Source organism: Sphaeramia orbicularis, chromosome 14, assembly GCF_902148855.1.
Source record: "Sphaeramia orbicularis chromosome 14, fSphaOr1.1, whole genome shotgun sequence".
Lineage (NCBI taxonomy): Eukaryota > Metazoa > Chordata > Actinopteri > Kurtiformes > Apogonidae > Sphaeramia > Sphaeramia orbicularis.
Window position 1 is genome coordinate 13,269,032 of NC_043970.1, and position 16,984 is coordinate 13,286,015.

General features: G+C 35.6%; 1 protein-coding gene across 1 annotated transcript in view; it reads right to left on the reverse strand.

Moving 5' to 3' along the window:
• The window catches only part of gabrb2b (gamma-aminobutyric acid type A receptor subunit beta2b), a 147,539-nt gene that overhangs the window by 13,506 nt on the left and 117,049 nt on the right, over window positions 1–16,984 (reverse strand). Inside the window, exon 6 of the mRNA XM_030154627.1 lies at window positions 3,220–3,357. Within this exon, the coding sequence (XP_030010487.1) occupies window positions 3,220–3,357 (138 nt within the window). The remainder of the gene's footprint in view (window positions 1–3,219; window positions 3,358–16,984) is intronic.

Sequence of the window (16,984 nt, forward strand, 5' to 3'; positions counted from 1 at the left end):
TAACATTGTGGTAAATGGGGCCAAAATTTTCGTTTCTCAATATCTCGCTTAATTATTGACCAAAACTCATGAAATTTAACTCAGGAATTGACAATGGGGTCCTCTATCACATTTCAAAGGCTGATCCGGATCTGATCCAGAAGGCGGATTTTATTTTAAAAAATAAATGTAGGATTTGTATCACCGATTATGTGGGGAATTTTTGCGCTTGGCGGAGGTCTGCGCTCTCCGAGTGCTTTTCTAGTCTTTTTCTATTTTTGTGATATGCTGCATCTCCAATAAATTACAAGGAAAGTAACGATTTCACCGATGAACTGACCTATTGAGAAACAGGTTCAAAAAGCCCAAGGTGATGACTTTGGCATTTCCGCTTCATAAATGACAACAACTAGAAGCACTCGGAGAGCGCAGACCTCCGCCAAGGCTGATCAGTGGCCCCCCCCCCGTGGGCCCCCCCACCCCCGATCACCACCAAAATTTAATCATTTCTTCCTTATCCCATTTCCAACAAACCCTGAAAATTTCATCAAAATCTGTCCATAACTTTTTGAGTTATGTTGAACACTAACGGACAGACAGACAAACCCTGGCAAAAACATAACCTCCTTGGCGGAGGTAATTAACAGATTTCAGCCAATATCAATGATTTTTCGTGGACTGACAAATCATTTAACAAGCTCTCTCAGTTGTGTTTGATGTCTAAGAGCTAATATTCCAGGAAGCTGTGAGGAGATCCTGAAATATATATAATGCTGAGAACCTCAGTAACGAGCAAAATTTTCCAAACCCAGGCGTCAGCGTTCTCCAGAATTACCTGTTTCTCAGAGCCTCAGTGTATATTTATACACAATATTGCAAGAGTGTTGATGGATTGTCTATTCAGGCTTCATTTTTGCTTATCTCTGCTCAATTTAAGAAAAGCCCACAGCAGAGTTGTGGTAAAGGCAAACTGTGTCAGCATGTACGTTCTTTTCTTTAGGGAATTGCCTATATTTTGGTTTGGATTGCGTAACAAAATTCTAGCAAATTATAGCAGTTTCCTTAAAAGCATAATTTAAAAAAAATCAAGAGGGGAGAATGAGATAGATATTAGCGTACATATTAACAGTATCTTGACTCTTTTATTATTGAAGTACACTTATCCATATCCTATAGCTTCAGTTTTCCTTTTCAGCTGCATGTATTTTTTTATGTTCATACCCTAGGACACTTGGCATTGAGTGTAGACAAAGAAAAATTCTCATTTGTTGCAGTGCATGTGATAATATATACTGTTTTTTAGTTGAGGTGTCAAGTTTGTGAATCGCCATCATAATTAATGAAACTTACAATTACACTGCAAAAATCTAAATCTTACCAAGTGTATTTTTCTCATTTCTAGTCAAAATATCTCATCACACTTAAAATAAGACATAATCACCTAAAGAGTAATTTGTAAGTGAGATATAACAACTTATTTTTAGACAATAGATCTTGAAAATCTTATTTCAAGAAATCTTACCATGAAAATTTTCACTTGTTCCACTGGCAGATTTTTTTTTTTTTTGCTTAATTCAAGATTTTTTTGCTTAAGTCAAGAAAGTGAAAATTATCTTGTTAAGATTTCTTGAAATAAGATTTTCAAGATCTATTGTCTATAAATAAGTTCTTATATCTCTCTGAAAAGTTACTCTTAAGGTGATTATGTCTTATTTTAAGTGTGATGAGATATTTTGAGTGGAAATGAAAAAAAAACAAACAAACACTTAAGATTTGGATTTTTGCAGTGTTGTAAGCTGTAATCAGAAGGAGGTTATCAAGATGAAGCTATTATTATTATTATTATTATTATTATTATTATTATTATTATTATTATTATTATTTATTCTAATGCATTAACAATTGCACAGAAACAAATATGTGTATGTATTAAAATAACGTGTCCATCAGGGTTAGGGTTAACTTTTAGCACGAGCCATTATCTGAATCACTAAAATATTTCCCTATGAAGTGCAAAGAGGAACAATGACATTGTTTATCCTTGGTATAAAGCTTGACATTTCTATTGGATATGTGCCCAAGCGCTTGTGCTGGTGTTTGCATTTTAGAATAACCTCAGGGTCAGTCCTTCCATATCGCAGTAGAAAGCGTGTTAAAAGGGAATCCCCCTATCCTCCATATCTGTGTGTACAGTAATAACTGCACCAACAGACTGCAGGGACTGATGTAAATACATGCATGAATACATAAACAAATATAAGCATGCATACAGTTATGACACATTATGTTATTAATCGGGTGGTGCGGTGTTAGTGGGGGTCACTTACATTATACTATCCTATTAATAACACAATGCTTGCTCATTTGAGGACCCTCTACATTGTTATTGCAGTAATTCTTTGCTCTTATTCAATACATACCTGGACATTTTATTCAGCAGAATCACTGTTTGCATGACACATTCATGAATATGAAAATGGTGTACCAGTGATTTTTTTAAATTCTTATCAGACAATATTATGTTTACTGCTTTTGCGCTTTATTTAAATGATTTGTATGTGTTTGGATATTTACATGACATTCAGCAAATTTTGCTATAGGGATGCACATTTTCATATCAATATGCAAACAGCAAAATAAGTGAATAATTTAATATGCAATTGCTATTTTGTCATTTTTGTTGTAGTATAATCGTATCGTAATGATGCAGACCCTACAGCTAGAAAATAATTAGAGCTTTTTTAATGTAAATTGAACTAGATTGATAATAATAATTGGTATGATTTTGTAATGGCTAAATTACTTATATCCATATATATTTGCATGTATTTCATATGTCATATAGGCTTCTAACTCTATTCCAGATATCTTCACATGCATCCACATGTCACTGTGTATTATGGAGCAGTTTGGAGCAGTGTTGTGTCCAGAGTAGAAGGCCAAACCGACATTTCTCACAGGGGTCTTATCTCTAAGTTCCTGGCACTAACCAAAACACTTTCGACACACCATCATTTTCTCATCTTTATCTTATGGGAGACAGAGACTACACTGTTACATGTATTTTTGGGTTCAGACAGCTTCAGCCTTTGTCTGAAACGTATCTCTTTCTAGGAGCTCCAATAAAGTGATTACTTTTGACACTGAACGCTTGAACTGACCCTTCTTTATTAAAGATGAATTAGTAGAGTATTATTTTTCCATAACAATTTGTCCATTTCAAACCGTGCGATGCGTTACCTGTTGAGAAGACAACATTCTTGGAGATGAGTTTGTGGTCTACAATGGAAAACTGCGGCAGCTCTATCTTGTCCACCCCGGTCACAGCGTTGTCTCCTCCACGCCAGTAGAACTCAATGTCATCTGTAGTGTAACCATCTGAGATAGGACATAGGGAACAGGAATTAGCGAGGCTTGTTAATGGTGTCTCGACTGTATGTGTCCGTAATTATGTCCCATCTGTACCTTATTGGGTTGAGTTAATTAATCGCTTAGCATGATTAGGTTTGCATTCGTCAGCATTTGAGATCAGAAACCATCACTAACCCTTTAAAATGTGCAGCAATATTTCCACCGGTTTGTTGCGTGCATGTATAGTACAATATGTACATATTTATTTGTTTGATGCCCTACCTATATATTGACCTAGTTAATTAGTTATTCAATATTCTACAAATATATTGTACTGTATGTTGTATTTTCACAATAACAGATGGTGTCTATTTTCAAGATGACTGCAGAGAACTTTCATATTACATCTTCCATGACACAGATAGAATCTAAATAATCAACCAAGGTGGGTGGCAGTTTACAGTATATTTAAACTTCTATTTATCAGCTCTTGACACCACTGAACCCCTTTTTCATTTTTATTTTTATTTTTTTATTTAACTTTTATTTTATCAGAAAGTCTCTTGAGAATAAATCTTGTTATTTATATAGAATGATACAAATAAAACTGTAGTAACAAGTGGGTCCAGGCCCAACAAACCCCGCCCCTCACACGTATTGTAGCGTATTTTGGCATCGATCCAGCTGATATCATCATGTCTATATGTGTCCTGATTTTCAGCACATCAATTGCCTCTATATATGCGCCAAGTTTGAAGTAAACTGAAACAACATGTTTTTATAGATATTTGAAATTTCGCCCATTATAAGTAGATAGGAGAAAAAAAGATGTTAAAAAAAATCATTAAAAATTTGAACTTTGACCTACTTTTCCCAAAATGTAACCACATCTATTCTGTATCACTGGCAATCTATAAACCCCATTTGGTATGAATTCAGCCAATAGTTTTGCTACTAGAGTGCAAACACACAAACAAACAAACCAAACCAAAGCAACACCTTTTGGATCCCCTTTGGAAAGCGGGGTAATAACTGTAGACATGATAATAAATACTGGTGTTTTGGTTGACGTATTTAGCTTGTGAGTCACAACATTACCAATATTTACACCACCCTGAGCAAAAAATATAAAGATCATTGTTCATGTACAACAACTTGTTTACAATTAGTAGGAAGTAATTACAAGAGGGATTGTATTTAGGTAAAACTTTAATTAAATTCTTTATTTTAATGCATTGTTAAATGCAGCCAATCAAATATGTGTATCTTATTATAAAATGTTCATCAGACTTCTTAAATATATCACAAATACCTTGTATAGTATTCACAATTGACTGGAGAGAACTTTCCCATTAAATTCTGCTATTTTATAACTACAGATAAAAGCAAAGATGAGGAAACAGAAGGAAAGGTGCATGAGACAAAATTCAGCTAGGAATAGCAATTGCAGTCTTCAGTTACATAATTTCTTAGCGTTCTAAATTAATCCATTCAGGCAGGAGAAAAAAAAATGTAATTGCAGAATTTCCCATCGTTATTTTGAGACTAGGGAGGAAAATAAGAAACACTGATTTACCAAGTTCTGTATAAATCCAATGAATATATAGAAACATCTAAAGGAGCGAAGTTATAGAAGTTATTGATAGATAATAGGAAATTACACAAATAAGATGGCAGTTATCAGTAATGCTTTGTAAATAAACACATACCAACAATGCAGTCTTCTAATTAAGGCCAGTAAAATACATGATAACAGTACATGATTATGCACTGGATATAAACTGCAAAGTACTGTGATATATAGAATCCAAACAGCATTCATGGAAACAATGTCTTCATAGTTGTATTAAAACACTTAATAATGGCATCTGTAAGTCTGTAAGGCTTTATTTTAATAGTAAAAACCTAGCCAGAATTAAGTTTGTTTACTTCAGGGGTCTCAAATATGCGGCCCGGGGGCCAAACACGTCCTGGCAAAGGTTCCAATGCGGCCTGCAGGATGAATTTGCAAAGTGCAAAAATTCTATAGTCAAGGCTGTTGAAGTCATTTTAGTTCAGATTCCACATACAGACCAATATGATCTACAGTAAAATAATAACAGCAGAATAACCTACAACAAATAATGACAACATATTCTCTTCTCGGTTTGATGTGAAAATAATATTACATTATGCCTACAAATAATGACAACTTCAAATTTTTGTCTTTGTTTTAGTGCAAAAAATAACATTAAATTATGAAAATATTTACATGTCCAAACTATCCTGTAACAATAAAATGTGAATAACCTGAACAAATATGAACAACCTGAAATGTCTAAAGAAAATGAAGCACAATTTTAACAATTTTCTGCCGGTTACTCAGTGTTTTAGTGTCTTTGTAGATCTAATCCATAATGCACATGTAGAAATGATATGTTGAGGCAGAATATTGTTACAACTCCACTTAGTTTTCTTAAGAAATTTCAGTTTTTTCAGGTTATTCACATCTTTTTTGTTCGGCTAGTTTATAAAAGTAAGTATTTTCATAATTTCGTGGGGTTTTTTTTGCACTAAAACACAGACAAAAATTTGGAGTTGTCATTATTTATAGGTTATTCTGTTATTATTTTACTGGTTCGGCCCACTGGAGATCAAATTGGGCTGAATGTGGCCCCTGAAAGAAAATGAGTTTGAGACCCCTGCTCTACTTGGTGCTCGATATGCACTTTAAAGGACAGTTTTTCATCTGCCCAGACACCCAAATATTTACAGAATGATACCTCAATTGCTGCCCCTTCTAAGGTGTCAGAGGTCTGGGACTAGGCTATAGAGAAGATCAGAAAATTGGTTTTTGTGGCTTTAACCCTTTCATGCACGAATTATGAGAACCTTAGTCAAGATTTTTTTCTTCAGTGTTTAGCCATGAAAAAAACAATGCGATCGAGTTCTTTTTTTTTTTCTGTGGAGTTACAAAAATATCCATGTATTTAATTTTTGAAGTAAAGAAACGTGTTTAAAATCCAATATCAGAAAATGATATGAAAACAATGAAATAAAAACATTTTTAATGCTGCTAATCTGATGTCTTCTCATATTTTAACATATTCTAATGCTAGTAATTACTCACTTCATGGAGATAATATGCAAAAAAAACCTTCTTGTCTAATAAATAACAATTGATTTACACTCAAACATGTTACTGCAGATCAGGTTTATCAAGAACAGTAAAGTTACAGTAATGATCTGAATTACAGTGTATGGGATGGTGCATAAGCGTCCACTGTGTTGGCTGATATGGAACTAAAACAACAAAACCCATTAATATACAAGAGAACAGCTGGAGAAGAACTGTCCACTGGAGTGGACAGTGCATGAAAGGGTTAAGAGCAGTTTTAACTTATATCTAAAGAGGTCTGTAGTTGTTCAAAAGCAGCCTGGAGCTCATCAACAGCCTGATTCAGACAAGAGGCAACCAAATAAATCACTGCATTTTGTATTTGTATTTTATTTATTTATCTAAACTGGGACAATGCACAATACAGGGTGGGGAAGCAAAATTTACAATATTTTGAGGCAGGGATTGAAAGACAGTGTATGACCAATTAGTTTATTGAAAGTCATGAGAATACATTTGCCACAAGAAAACTGACATAATAGAAAATGTTTTTATTCTATGTGTCCTCCTTCTTTCTCAATAACTGCCTTCACATGCTTCCTGAAACTTGCGCAAGTGTTCGTCAAATATTCGGGTGACAACTTCTCCCATTCTTCTTTAATAGTATCTTCCAGACTTTCTGGTAATAGTTTTGCTCATAGTCATTCTCTTCTTCACATTATAAACAGTCTTTATGGACACTCCAACTATTTTTGAAATCTCCTTTAGTGTGGCGAGTGCATTCAGCAAAAACTACACACTCTTTGACGTTTGCTTTCCTGATTACTCATATGGGCAAAAGTTTCTGAAAAGGTATGGATAATAGTGTTAGGTATGATTATGACATCAATATATGTTTGGTTTCAAAACAACTGACGTAGTGCCTGCTGAGAAAAAACAACTGAATGTTTATTGTAAATTTTGCTTCCCCACCCTGTATACATTAACCTTAAACAGAGATGTAGTGTGCCTAGTTGTAGCACTAGTGATAATTTCCACCTGTAGTCCCTGGGCAGGCTGATGTTATTAAAAAAAGCAGACATTGATAAAAACTAAAACATAAAAAGAGTAGTATAAGATGCATTTTCACAACTCCATCCATATAAATAAAAAAAAAAAAAAAATCATTCACACTGACTCTTATTGGTCCCACTGCAGTCTGTCACACACACTCTAAGCATGTTTACATCACATTTCATTATGGCTGCCGGTTTGGTTTGAGAGTAGTTGTTTTTTCATCATGCAGGAAAATGTGTGATAGTTTGTAATTGGATTTTGGTATCTGGCACTTTCCCAGCTTTTTAGACCCAATAACAAAAGATACATTTAGACATATTTCCCCCCAGGATGTACCTATGGATGACCTCAGATAAATACAAACAAAATATACTCTTGCTCTGAGCCATCCCAAAATTAATGCATTTTTAATGAAAAATTGTGGCCAAAAATAGGACCAAAATTGGGACATGAAAAACTACCGAGGTGTCAGTGCATTTGATCTGGACCACATGGCTTGAAATGGTCTTATATAGCGCTATAAATAAAGACTCTGTGTTAAATGTGTCGATCCTAGTGGTTTTTCTAACCCAGACATGCGGGTTTTTCGTGAGTTGGCAGTCTTATTCCAGGTTATGTGTGTAACCCATTGAGTCCATTTGAGTTACATACAGAACCTGCCCAGTTAAATGCATATAAATCGCGAATGATTTTGCAACAGTGGTCATTTTTATGAAACACTCTGCCTTCCATAATTAGTTTGATTCCCAAAATGTACCTGTGAGAGAATAAAGAGATATTAAAAAAAATAGTAGCATGTAATTTTCATGTCTTTTTTACCGTGTTACATGCAGATTTTTGTATTAAATATAATGCAAAATAATATTTAATTTCATTTCGTTTCATTTTATTTCTTCATTCCAATCTAAATGATCTGAAAGGAGCAGGATGAAGAAAACTTATGATACCTGCCCCTTTCTTGAAACATCTGCTTACATCAGATATGTTGCCATTACAGCTATTACAGTAAACAGTTTACATCATAGTCAGGGCAAATAAAACAAATCCAAAATCCATGAGTAAAATTATTTCATTACATGCTTTTATAAAGCTTCTCTATTCTTTCCTTATACAACCTTTTAAACTGAAAAATATTTGTACAGCTCTTCTCTTCCATTGCCAAAGAATTCCACATTCTGACACCCACAACACAAATACACATTTGCTTCACATTAGTCGGAACCCTTCGCTTTTTAAAATTAAACCTCCTTCTATGTTCTTCTTCCTGTGATACTAAAACAAATAATCTGCAAATTTGCTGGCAAAAGTCTGTTTCTTGCTCTAAACACAATCAACAATGTCCTTAATTCAGCTAACTCTTTAAACTTAAACAATCCTGATTTAATAAACAACTCATTTGTATGTTCCCTGAAATTAACATTATACATCAGGGGTGTCAAACTAATTTTAGTTCAGGGGCCATATTAAGCCAAATTTGATCTGCAGTGGGCTGGACCAGTGAAATAATAACATAATAATATATGAATAATGTCAACTCCAAAATTTCCTCTGTGTTTTAGAGCGAAAAAAGTAAAATTATTTGATGAAAATGTTTACATCTGCCAACTATCCTTTTAAAATAATGTGAATAACATGAACAAACTGAAATTTCTTAAGCAAACTAAGTGCAATTTTAACAATATTATGTCTCAGTTTATCAGTTTATCATTTAAACATGTAAATTACAATGTACAGATCACAGTGGATCAACAAACACACAAAACATTTAATAACAGGCAGAATATTGTTAAATTACACTTCAGACATTTCAAAATGTTCATATTTGTTGAGGTTATTCGTGTATTTGTGAAATGTTAGTTTGTTTTAGTGTAAATACAGTAAAATTATATAAAAATGTTTACATTTACAAAAAGAAAAATTTGGAGTTGTAAATATTTATAGGTTATTGTGACAGTATTTGACTGATCCAACCCACTGCAGATTAAAATGGTCTGTTTGTGGAACCTGAACTAAAAATGATTAATATCTTCAGTGTAATTTTTCCCTTTCACAAATTCATCCCAGGGGCCGGACTGGACCCTTTGGCAGGCCGGATTTGGCCCCTGGGCCACATGTTTGACACCTGTGTTATACATGATTCTTATTACTCTTTTCTGTAATAAAAACAATGGCTTTGTGTTTCTCATATATGTGTTGCCCCATACTTCAATACAGTAACTCAAATATGGCAGAATAAGTGAACAATATAAAATTCTCATTGCTTTATTATTATCCAACACATATTTTGCTTTACTTAATACAAATATAAATATAACTAGAAGCACTCGGAGAGCGCAGACCTCCGCCAAGGCTGATCAGTGCCCCCCCCCCCCCGATCACCACCCAAATTTAATAATTTCTTCCTTATCCCATTTCCAGCAAACCCTGAAAATTTCATCAAAATCTGTCCATAACTTTTTGAGTTATGTTGCACACTAATGGACAGACAAACAAACAAACCCTGGCAAAAACATAACCTCCTTGGCGGAGGTAATAAAAATGTGTTTTATCAGAAAAATAGTTTCTCTTTTATTTCAGTAAGTATATATTTTTAAAATAGATCCAGAGTGCTTCCAAACTTGCTTCCTAATATTAGTCTACATCTGGTTTGAATTTTTAGCTTCCATGTCCTGTTTGTACGTACCAGTTTCATAGAAGCACCCAACTGTAATTGTAATTGTTGTATCATCCTTCACTTGTAATAGTTCACCATGAAAACATTCAGTGCAAATGTTGGATAGTGAATTTTGTAACCTTAATTAATTCTTACTTATACAGGACACACATTCATCTGTGCACTGCAAACAGAACCTACTTATATCACTGGAATGGCTGATGTAATGTAAAAAAATTCCCCAGTGTGAGATGCTCTTGTATTTTTTATGTGTTATTTTTTTCTCCTCAACCATCTGGCAACCCCCACAAATTATCTCGTGGCCATCCTTTGGGGTCAGGACCCCCAGGTTCAAAACCACCGCCCAAGAGAAAGTCACATGATGATCTTTATACTGTATTATTGACAATACGTCAATTATAGAAGAGTCTGTTAAAATGATAAATTATTAAATGAAATTAAACATACAAGAATCCAGATAGTAACTGAGGGAAACCTGCATATAGTATATGCAGCAATTTTATTACATTCCATCCCATGTGTGACTAAATAATTAAGACCAAAAGAATAAAAAAATGCATGAAAAAACAGGCGAGTATCCATTTTGATCACTTAACCCAGTAAAACGTGTAAAAGAACAAGAAGCAGGTCCATTAATATTAATCTGAACCACAGCGACTCCCTCTTTTGCTCTCATTTTGGCCAAATCAGTGGAGATATAGACAGCAAAGCGGCCAGTGGGCAGGAGCGATAAATGATTGAGTAGCATGGCACTCTGAAGTTATCGCTGATGACAAGTACTGTTAAAAGGAAAAAAGGCGAGAAGAAAAGTAGAAATTTTTCATTAGACCATGAAACTTGGCTGTTGCATAATCCAGTGTCTGCTCCGGTGCAGTTGTTGTGTCTGATTGCTGACTTCTAGCAAAGACCATCAGACTCATGGACACAGGAGGGAAAGGTAGAGTGGACACAGCCGGATGTTGTGTGTCTAAGGGTACGTTTACACGGCAACACTCCGCAAAGATTTCTCCTTTGCGTTATAAAATCATTCCCCGTTAAGACGAAGCCGCTATGATAACGATCTGCGTTAACATGAGTCCGCGAGGACGGCTGAATACGCTGTAGTGGCCATGCCAGACCAGTAGCTGGCGATGTAGAGCTGTAGTGAAACAGTGGCGGTAAAACACGCGCCTGCGCACAAACGATTTCCGGTTTAGATAGCCTTTAAATGAGGAGAAGAAGAAGAAGAAGAAGAAGAAGAAGAAGACGAGGCGGACAACACTATTTACAAACAACAATGGCAAGTGGTCATACAAAGACGCAGGACTTCTTTGTCTGGACAGACGAGCTGAGCACAGTTAGCAGCACGTATGTTGTTCTGAAACCGGCCATTGTTGTTGTGGTTGTTCCTTCTTTTTCTGCAGCTTTATTGTGTCATAGAGGCTGGCAAACCAGCTTGGAGGCGCATGACAGCCACCAACTGGCCTGGAGTGGGTTAACTGGTGGTTCTTGGCTGCGCGCGCATGCGGTGACGTCATATTTTACCCCGGAACGCTCCGATTCGCGTTAATACAGAGCTGAAATGCGGAGCGTATCGATAACATTCCACCCTGGACCCTGGTATCAAAAGTTTCCGGATTCAGGCACTCTAGGCACCGTTTCCATGTTAACAGAAGGCTAATCCACGATGAAATCTTCCCGGAGTCGACTGAATCCTACGCCATGTAAACGGCCCCTAAATGACTTTTTTAATACTAGGGTTGCAACAAAATATTGATACAGGAATATATTACATTGTACAGGTATTTTTCTTTTTAATTTAATTAACCCTGTAAAGCCTGAACCATTAAATCATTGACAGAAAATTCCAGTTCTTTGAAACTGGAGCCTTTACTGGTCCTTCTGAACAACCCCAGTTTTTTTTTTTTTTTTTTTTCAAATATCAATTTCCATGTATGATTTTCAATTTTGTATCGTATTTGATACATTGGGTCTCAATGCTCAAATATTATTATTTTTGAACAAACAAAAACATAATATAACACAAACATGTCTAACAAATTGGTAATTCCTTTTCAAAATTGACAAAGTTCTGCCTCCTTCCTCATTAATGACAGTGTCACTGGAGAGACCTCTGATGAACAAATTCCTCCCCCCTGGTCTATTATCTGTGTATTGCATGTATCTAGTTGTATACATCAAGATTTTCAAGAAAAAAAAAAAAAATCACGCTGATCATGTACAGGCCTTCAAAACTCATGTATCAAATATGATACTTTTGGCGTTATAGAGATAATACACAAAATTACAACAGCAATTTGTACAATACATATTAGACTAGGGGTTTTCAGTCCTGGTCCTCGAGAGTTAATATCCTGCATGTTTTAAATATTGCCCTCTTCCAACACACCTGACGGTTGTTATCAGGCTTCTGCAGAGCTTGATCATAGGCTTATCATTTGAATCAGGTCTGTTGGAAGAGGAATACATCTAAAACACGCAGGATAGTAGCTCTCGACGACCAGGAGTGGTGACCCCTGTTCAAGACAATATATTATCAATATAATAATTAAAAAAAAAAAACATAATAAGTCTGCAAAAATATTATATTATAATATAATATATTATAATTATGAGGTTATTAGTTGAAACAGACTATGTAAGGCAGTGTTTTTCAACCTCGGGGTCAGGACCCCACGTGGGGTCACCTGGAATTCAAATGGGGTCACCTGAAATTTCTAGTAATTGATAAAAATAAAAATAAAGACTTACTAATAAAAAATATATGATTAGTTGACAGAGATAATCCCAATACATAAAAGACGTGACAAACTCTGAAGCTGAAACTGAAGCACTGTGGTTCTGTTTATCTTCCAAATGTTCATTGTGGTCAGTTTCAGATGCTGCAGCTCTTTCATAATTCATAGTTTGAGTTCTTGTTTGTTCAGTATTAATTGTCAGCCTTGTAAATCCAAGCTGGACTGACTGTACATATCCTGACCGAGGAAAATAAAATTCTCACTTTGTGCAGTAATCTACACCTGGCTTTTCTGCCTCCGTCCATAATAATATACATTATATAGCCTGAATGTCATCTGAAATTAATGTTTATTTGCAACGTGGTATAGCAAACTATTACATGATCAAAAACAAATTAATTTTAGCAAAAATAAAGTCTCTGTTTTGAATGTCTGGGGTCGCCAGAAATTTGTGATGTGAAAATGGGGTCACGAGCCAAAAAAAGGTTGGGAACCACTGATGTAAGGCCTCCCATAGCTGAAGCCTTTATATTAACATATCATGGCAGAAAACAAAACAGCAAAAACTCTGACATTTTCTCCTTAGTAAGCTGGTGGTGCCACATTATGCCGCCTCATTATAGTGAGAGTGTTGGACTGTGAAGTTGCCAAACTGAGGGAAGGAAGCCAAGAGTTGCAATATGCTTTTCCTCCTCGAGATAAGATGATGAACCTCGTAAGTTTACATCATAAAACTGATAAAATGGTATGTCTGTCAGTGTGCATGTGTAGTAGCCAATCTGTTCGTGCAAACAGCAGGAGATGGATTAAACATCAATAGGGAATGTTTTTCCAGTACAGGGAGCATTGTAATCATTTGTGATGGTTGCAATGTTCGCTGCAAAGGGGATTTGCATGCATGTTAGTTGAGTTTGCCTGAGTGATTAGTATTATATCATCTTGATGCATGTGCAGAAGGCAAGTCTTTTTTTTTTGTCTATCATGTTTGACCATTACTTTATTTGTTAAATGTACATGTAGATGATTTTGAGATTTAGAAGCTGGAAAAGGAAATTAATATAGGTCTTTGCATGAGTATTAACGCTGTATGTGCGTGGGATTGTCGTGGGGACATGGGTACATGGGTGGGGCTGAAAGACAAATTTACCCTTAAAGACCCAGTGTGACTTTTATGGCAGTTCCCAAATGAATTTTTCTCTCTATTTAACCTTTCCTAAGTGATTTATCGCCATTTATTTTAATATCATCCTCGGAATTTTGCATTTTTTCCAGTGAAAATCCTCTTTTTTCCTAAGTTTGATTGACTGATCATGTAAGTGTACATAATAGCTCTGAGTAAAGTTATAAGTTATTATATCAAAACAGAAAAAAAACTGAAGAAAAATCAACTTTTTCAGTAAAATATATCATTAACTGAACACTGAGCATCTATAGCCTGTCCGTCCATGGCAGTGGATCTCTCCTTCAATGTGGTTCTCCCCAAGGTTTCTCTTTTCCCACTGGGTTTTTGGAGTTTTTCTTTGCAGAGAGGGAGGGTCTAAGGACATTAATCCATTTCCTTCATCTGCTGTTTATTTGACTGTTGTTTGTTTTCGTATCCAACTAATTCTGTAAAATCCTGTGAGGCAACCTTGTTGTGATATAGGGATCTACAGATAAAATTGAATTGGAACATAAAGCAAGTCTGTCCATCCACTGTCATTGATCCAACTCCATGGGCTTTACCAGCGAATCAATGTTGTAGAAGATGATGGTGTTTCCATGTTCACTATGGAGCCTCTTAACGTCCAAATGGATCATATCTGATGACTGTGAAAAGATGAAAAACTGCATTTTACACCAATTATTTACATGAATTGATAGGATTAGTGGATCAGCAGTTTAGATCAGTAGATGCTTTTGGTCGATGGTGGATGTTTGGGTCTTTATGGGTTTTTATGGGTTAAACTATATTTGACGGTACAGTTTAAAGCAGGGGTCTCAAACATGCGGCCCGGGGGCCAAATGCGGCCCACCATAGGTTCCAATCTGGCCCCTGGGATGAATTTGCAAAGTGCAAAAATTCTACAGTCAAGGCTGTGGAACTCATTTTAGTTCAGGTTCAATATGATCTCAAGTAAAAATAATAATAATAACCTGCAAAAAATAATGACTCCATATTTTCTTCTCGGTTTGATGTGAAAAAAATATTATACTATGCCTATAAATAATGACAACTTCAAATTTTTGTCTTTGTTTTAGTGCAAAAAATAACATTAAATTATGAAAATATTTACATTTACAAACTATCCTTTAACAATAAAATGTGAATAACCTGAACAAATATGAACAACCTGAAATGTCTCAAGAAAATTAAGCACAAGTTTAACAATTTTCTTCCTGTTCTTCAGTGTTTAGTGTCTTTGTAAATCTGATCCATAATGCACATGGAGAAATGATAAGTTGAGGCAGAATATTGTTAAAATTGCACTTATGTTTCTTAAGAAATTTCAGTTTTTTCAGGTTATTCATATCTTTTATGTTTGCATAGTTCATAAAAGTAAGTATTTTCATAATTTAATGGGATTTTTTGCACTAAAACACATCAAAATCTGGAGTTGTCATTATTTATGTTATTATTTAACTGGTCCGGCCCACTGCAGATCAAATCGGGCTGAATGTGGCCCCTGAAAGAAAATGAGTTTGAGAGCCCTGGTTTATAGCTATAAACATTTTCATCATGTAAGGAAACTTTGGAGTTGACTTTATTTATATATAATTATGTTATTATTTTACTGGTCCGGCCCACTTCAGACCAAATTTGGCTGAATTTGGCCCCTGAACTAAAATAAGTTTGACACCCCTGGTTTAAAGGAAACTCTCACACTGTTTTACTGATTAGAACGTCATACCATGTCTCTTTTCTCCACTTTTCCATCTCCTCCTACCTTTTCTAACTTACTTTTTTTATCATCCCCTTTTTCCACTTGATTACACCCCTTCCTTTTTCTCCACTCAGTCCATATTCAGTTATTTTTCTGTCATTTCCTTTATTATGTGACAAAGTATCTTTTCATTCTACTCTTCCTGCTCTCCTTAATTAGTACTTGTGTGACCTAGTTGCTCTGAACTATTAAGCAGACTCCTCAGTGACTGCTTTCACCACCCTCAAACTCTGACATCTCCTGATCCTGTTGACGCAAGCGCAGTTGGCCGCCCACTGCATTAATATATACTTTTACTTTTCTCTTATAAAATGGCCTGTTTATACAGCTGTCATGTGCTGTACTCACCACCTCTTAAAATCAATAAAATTCACTAATGTATTGCAAAGGCACAAAACAGGTAAGTAGATGGGGTAGATGGGGGGCTGGGTGGTAAAATGAGATTATTTTGTTCTCTGAGTTCCATTAAAAGTCTTACAGCTGCATTTTCAAGCAACTGCAGATGATAAAGTGCTTTTCTACTAAGTGCAGAGTATAAGGAAATTATATTAGTCGAGATGGGATGAAATAAAGGCAGGTCAGGTCAGGGGCAGACAGAAATAACTTAATTTTGGATACATTTCTTCACTGATAAAGCCGCCACTGAATAACCTCCTCTACTTGAGATTCAACATTTAAATTTGAGTCACTGAGTCAAGTTCATGTGGATCATCCCCAAAGGATGAAATCATTACCCCCTGACCCCCCCACGCCTCCAACACACTTCCTGTTGGGGTCCGGTGGCGCCAAATGTCTGTCTGCACTCGGAAAAAAAAACATCACTGGAGAGAAAGAGAGATTTCCATTACTTACTGTAATCATGCTCACCAGAGGAAGAACACTCTGCATTGTCACTGTGTAATATTATCTGCATTTCAGTGACCAGGGGCCTTCATGCATAAAGACTTGCGTTGATTTCATACTGAAACCTGGCGTATGCACAAATCCAGAAAAGTCCGTAAGCACAAAAAAATCCAGATGAATAAAACTGAGCGTACGCCCGAATCCAAGCACACTTCCTTTATGCATCCCAATCAGCGTGGAACTGAGCGCATATGTTGGAGTACCTGACTCCTCCCTCTCCACGCCAACATTTAAATATGCAAATTAGTATAAACAGGGCCGG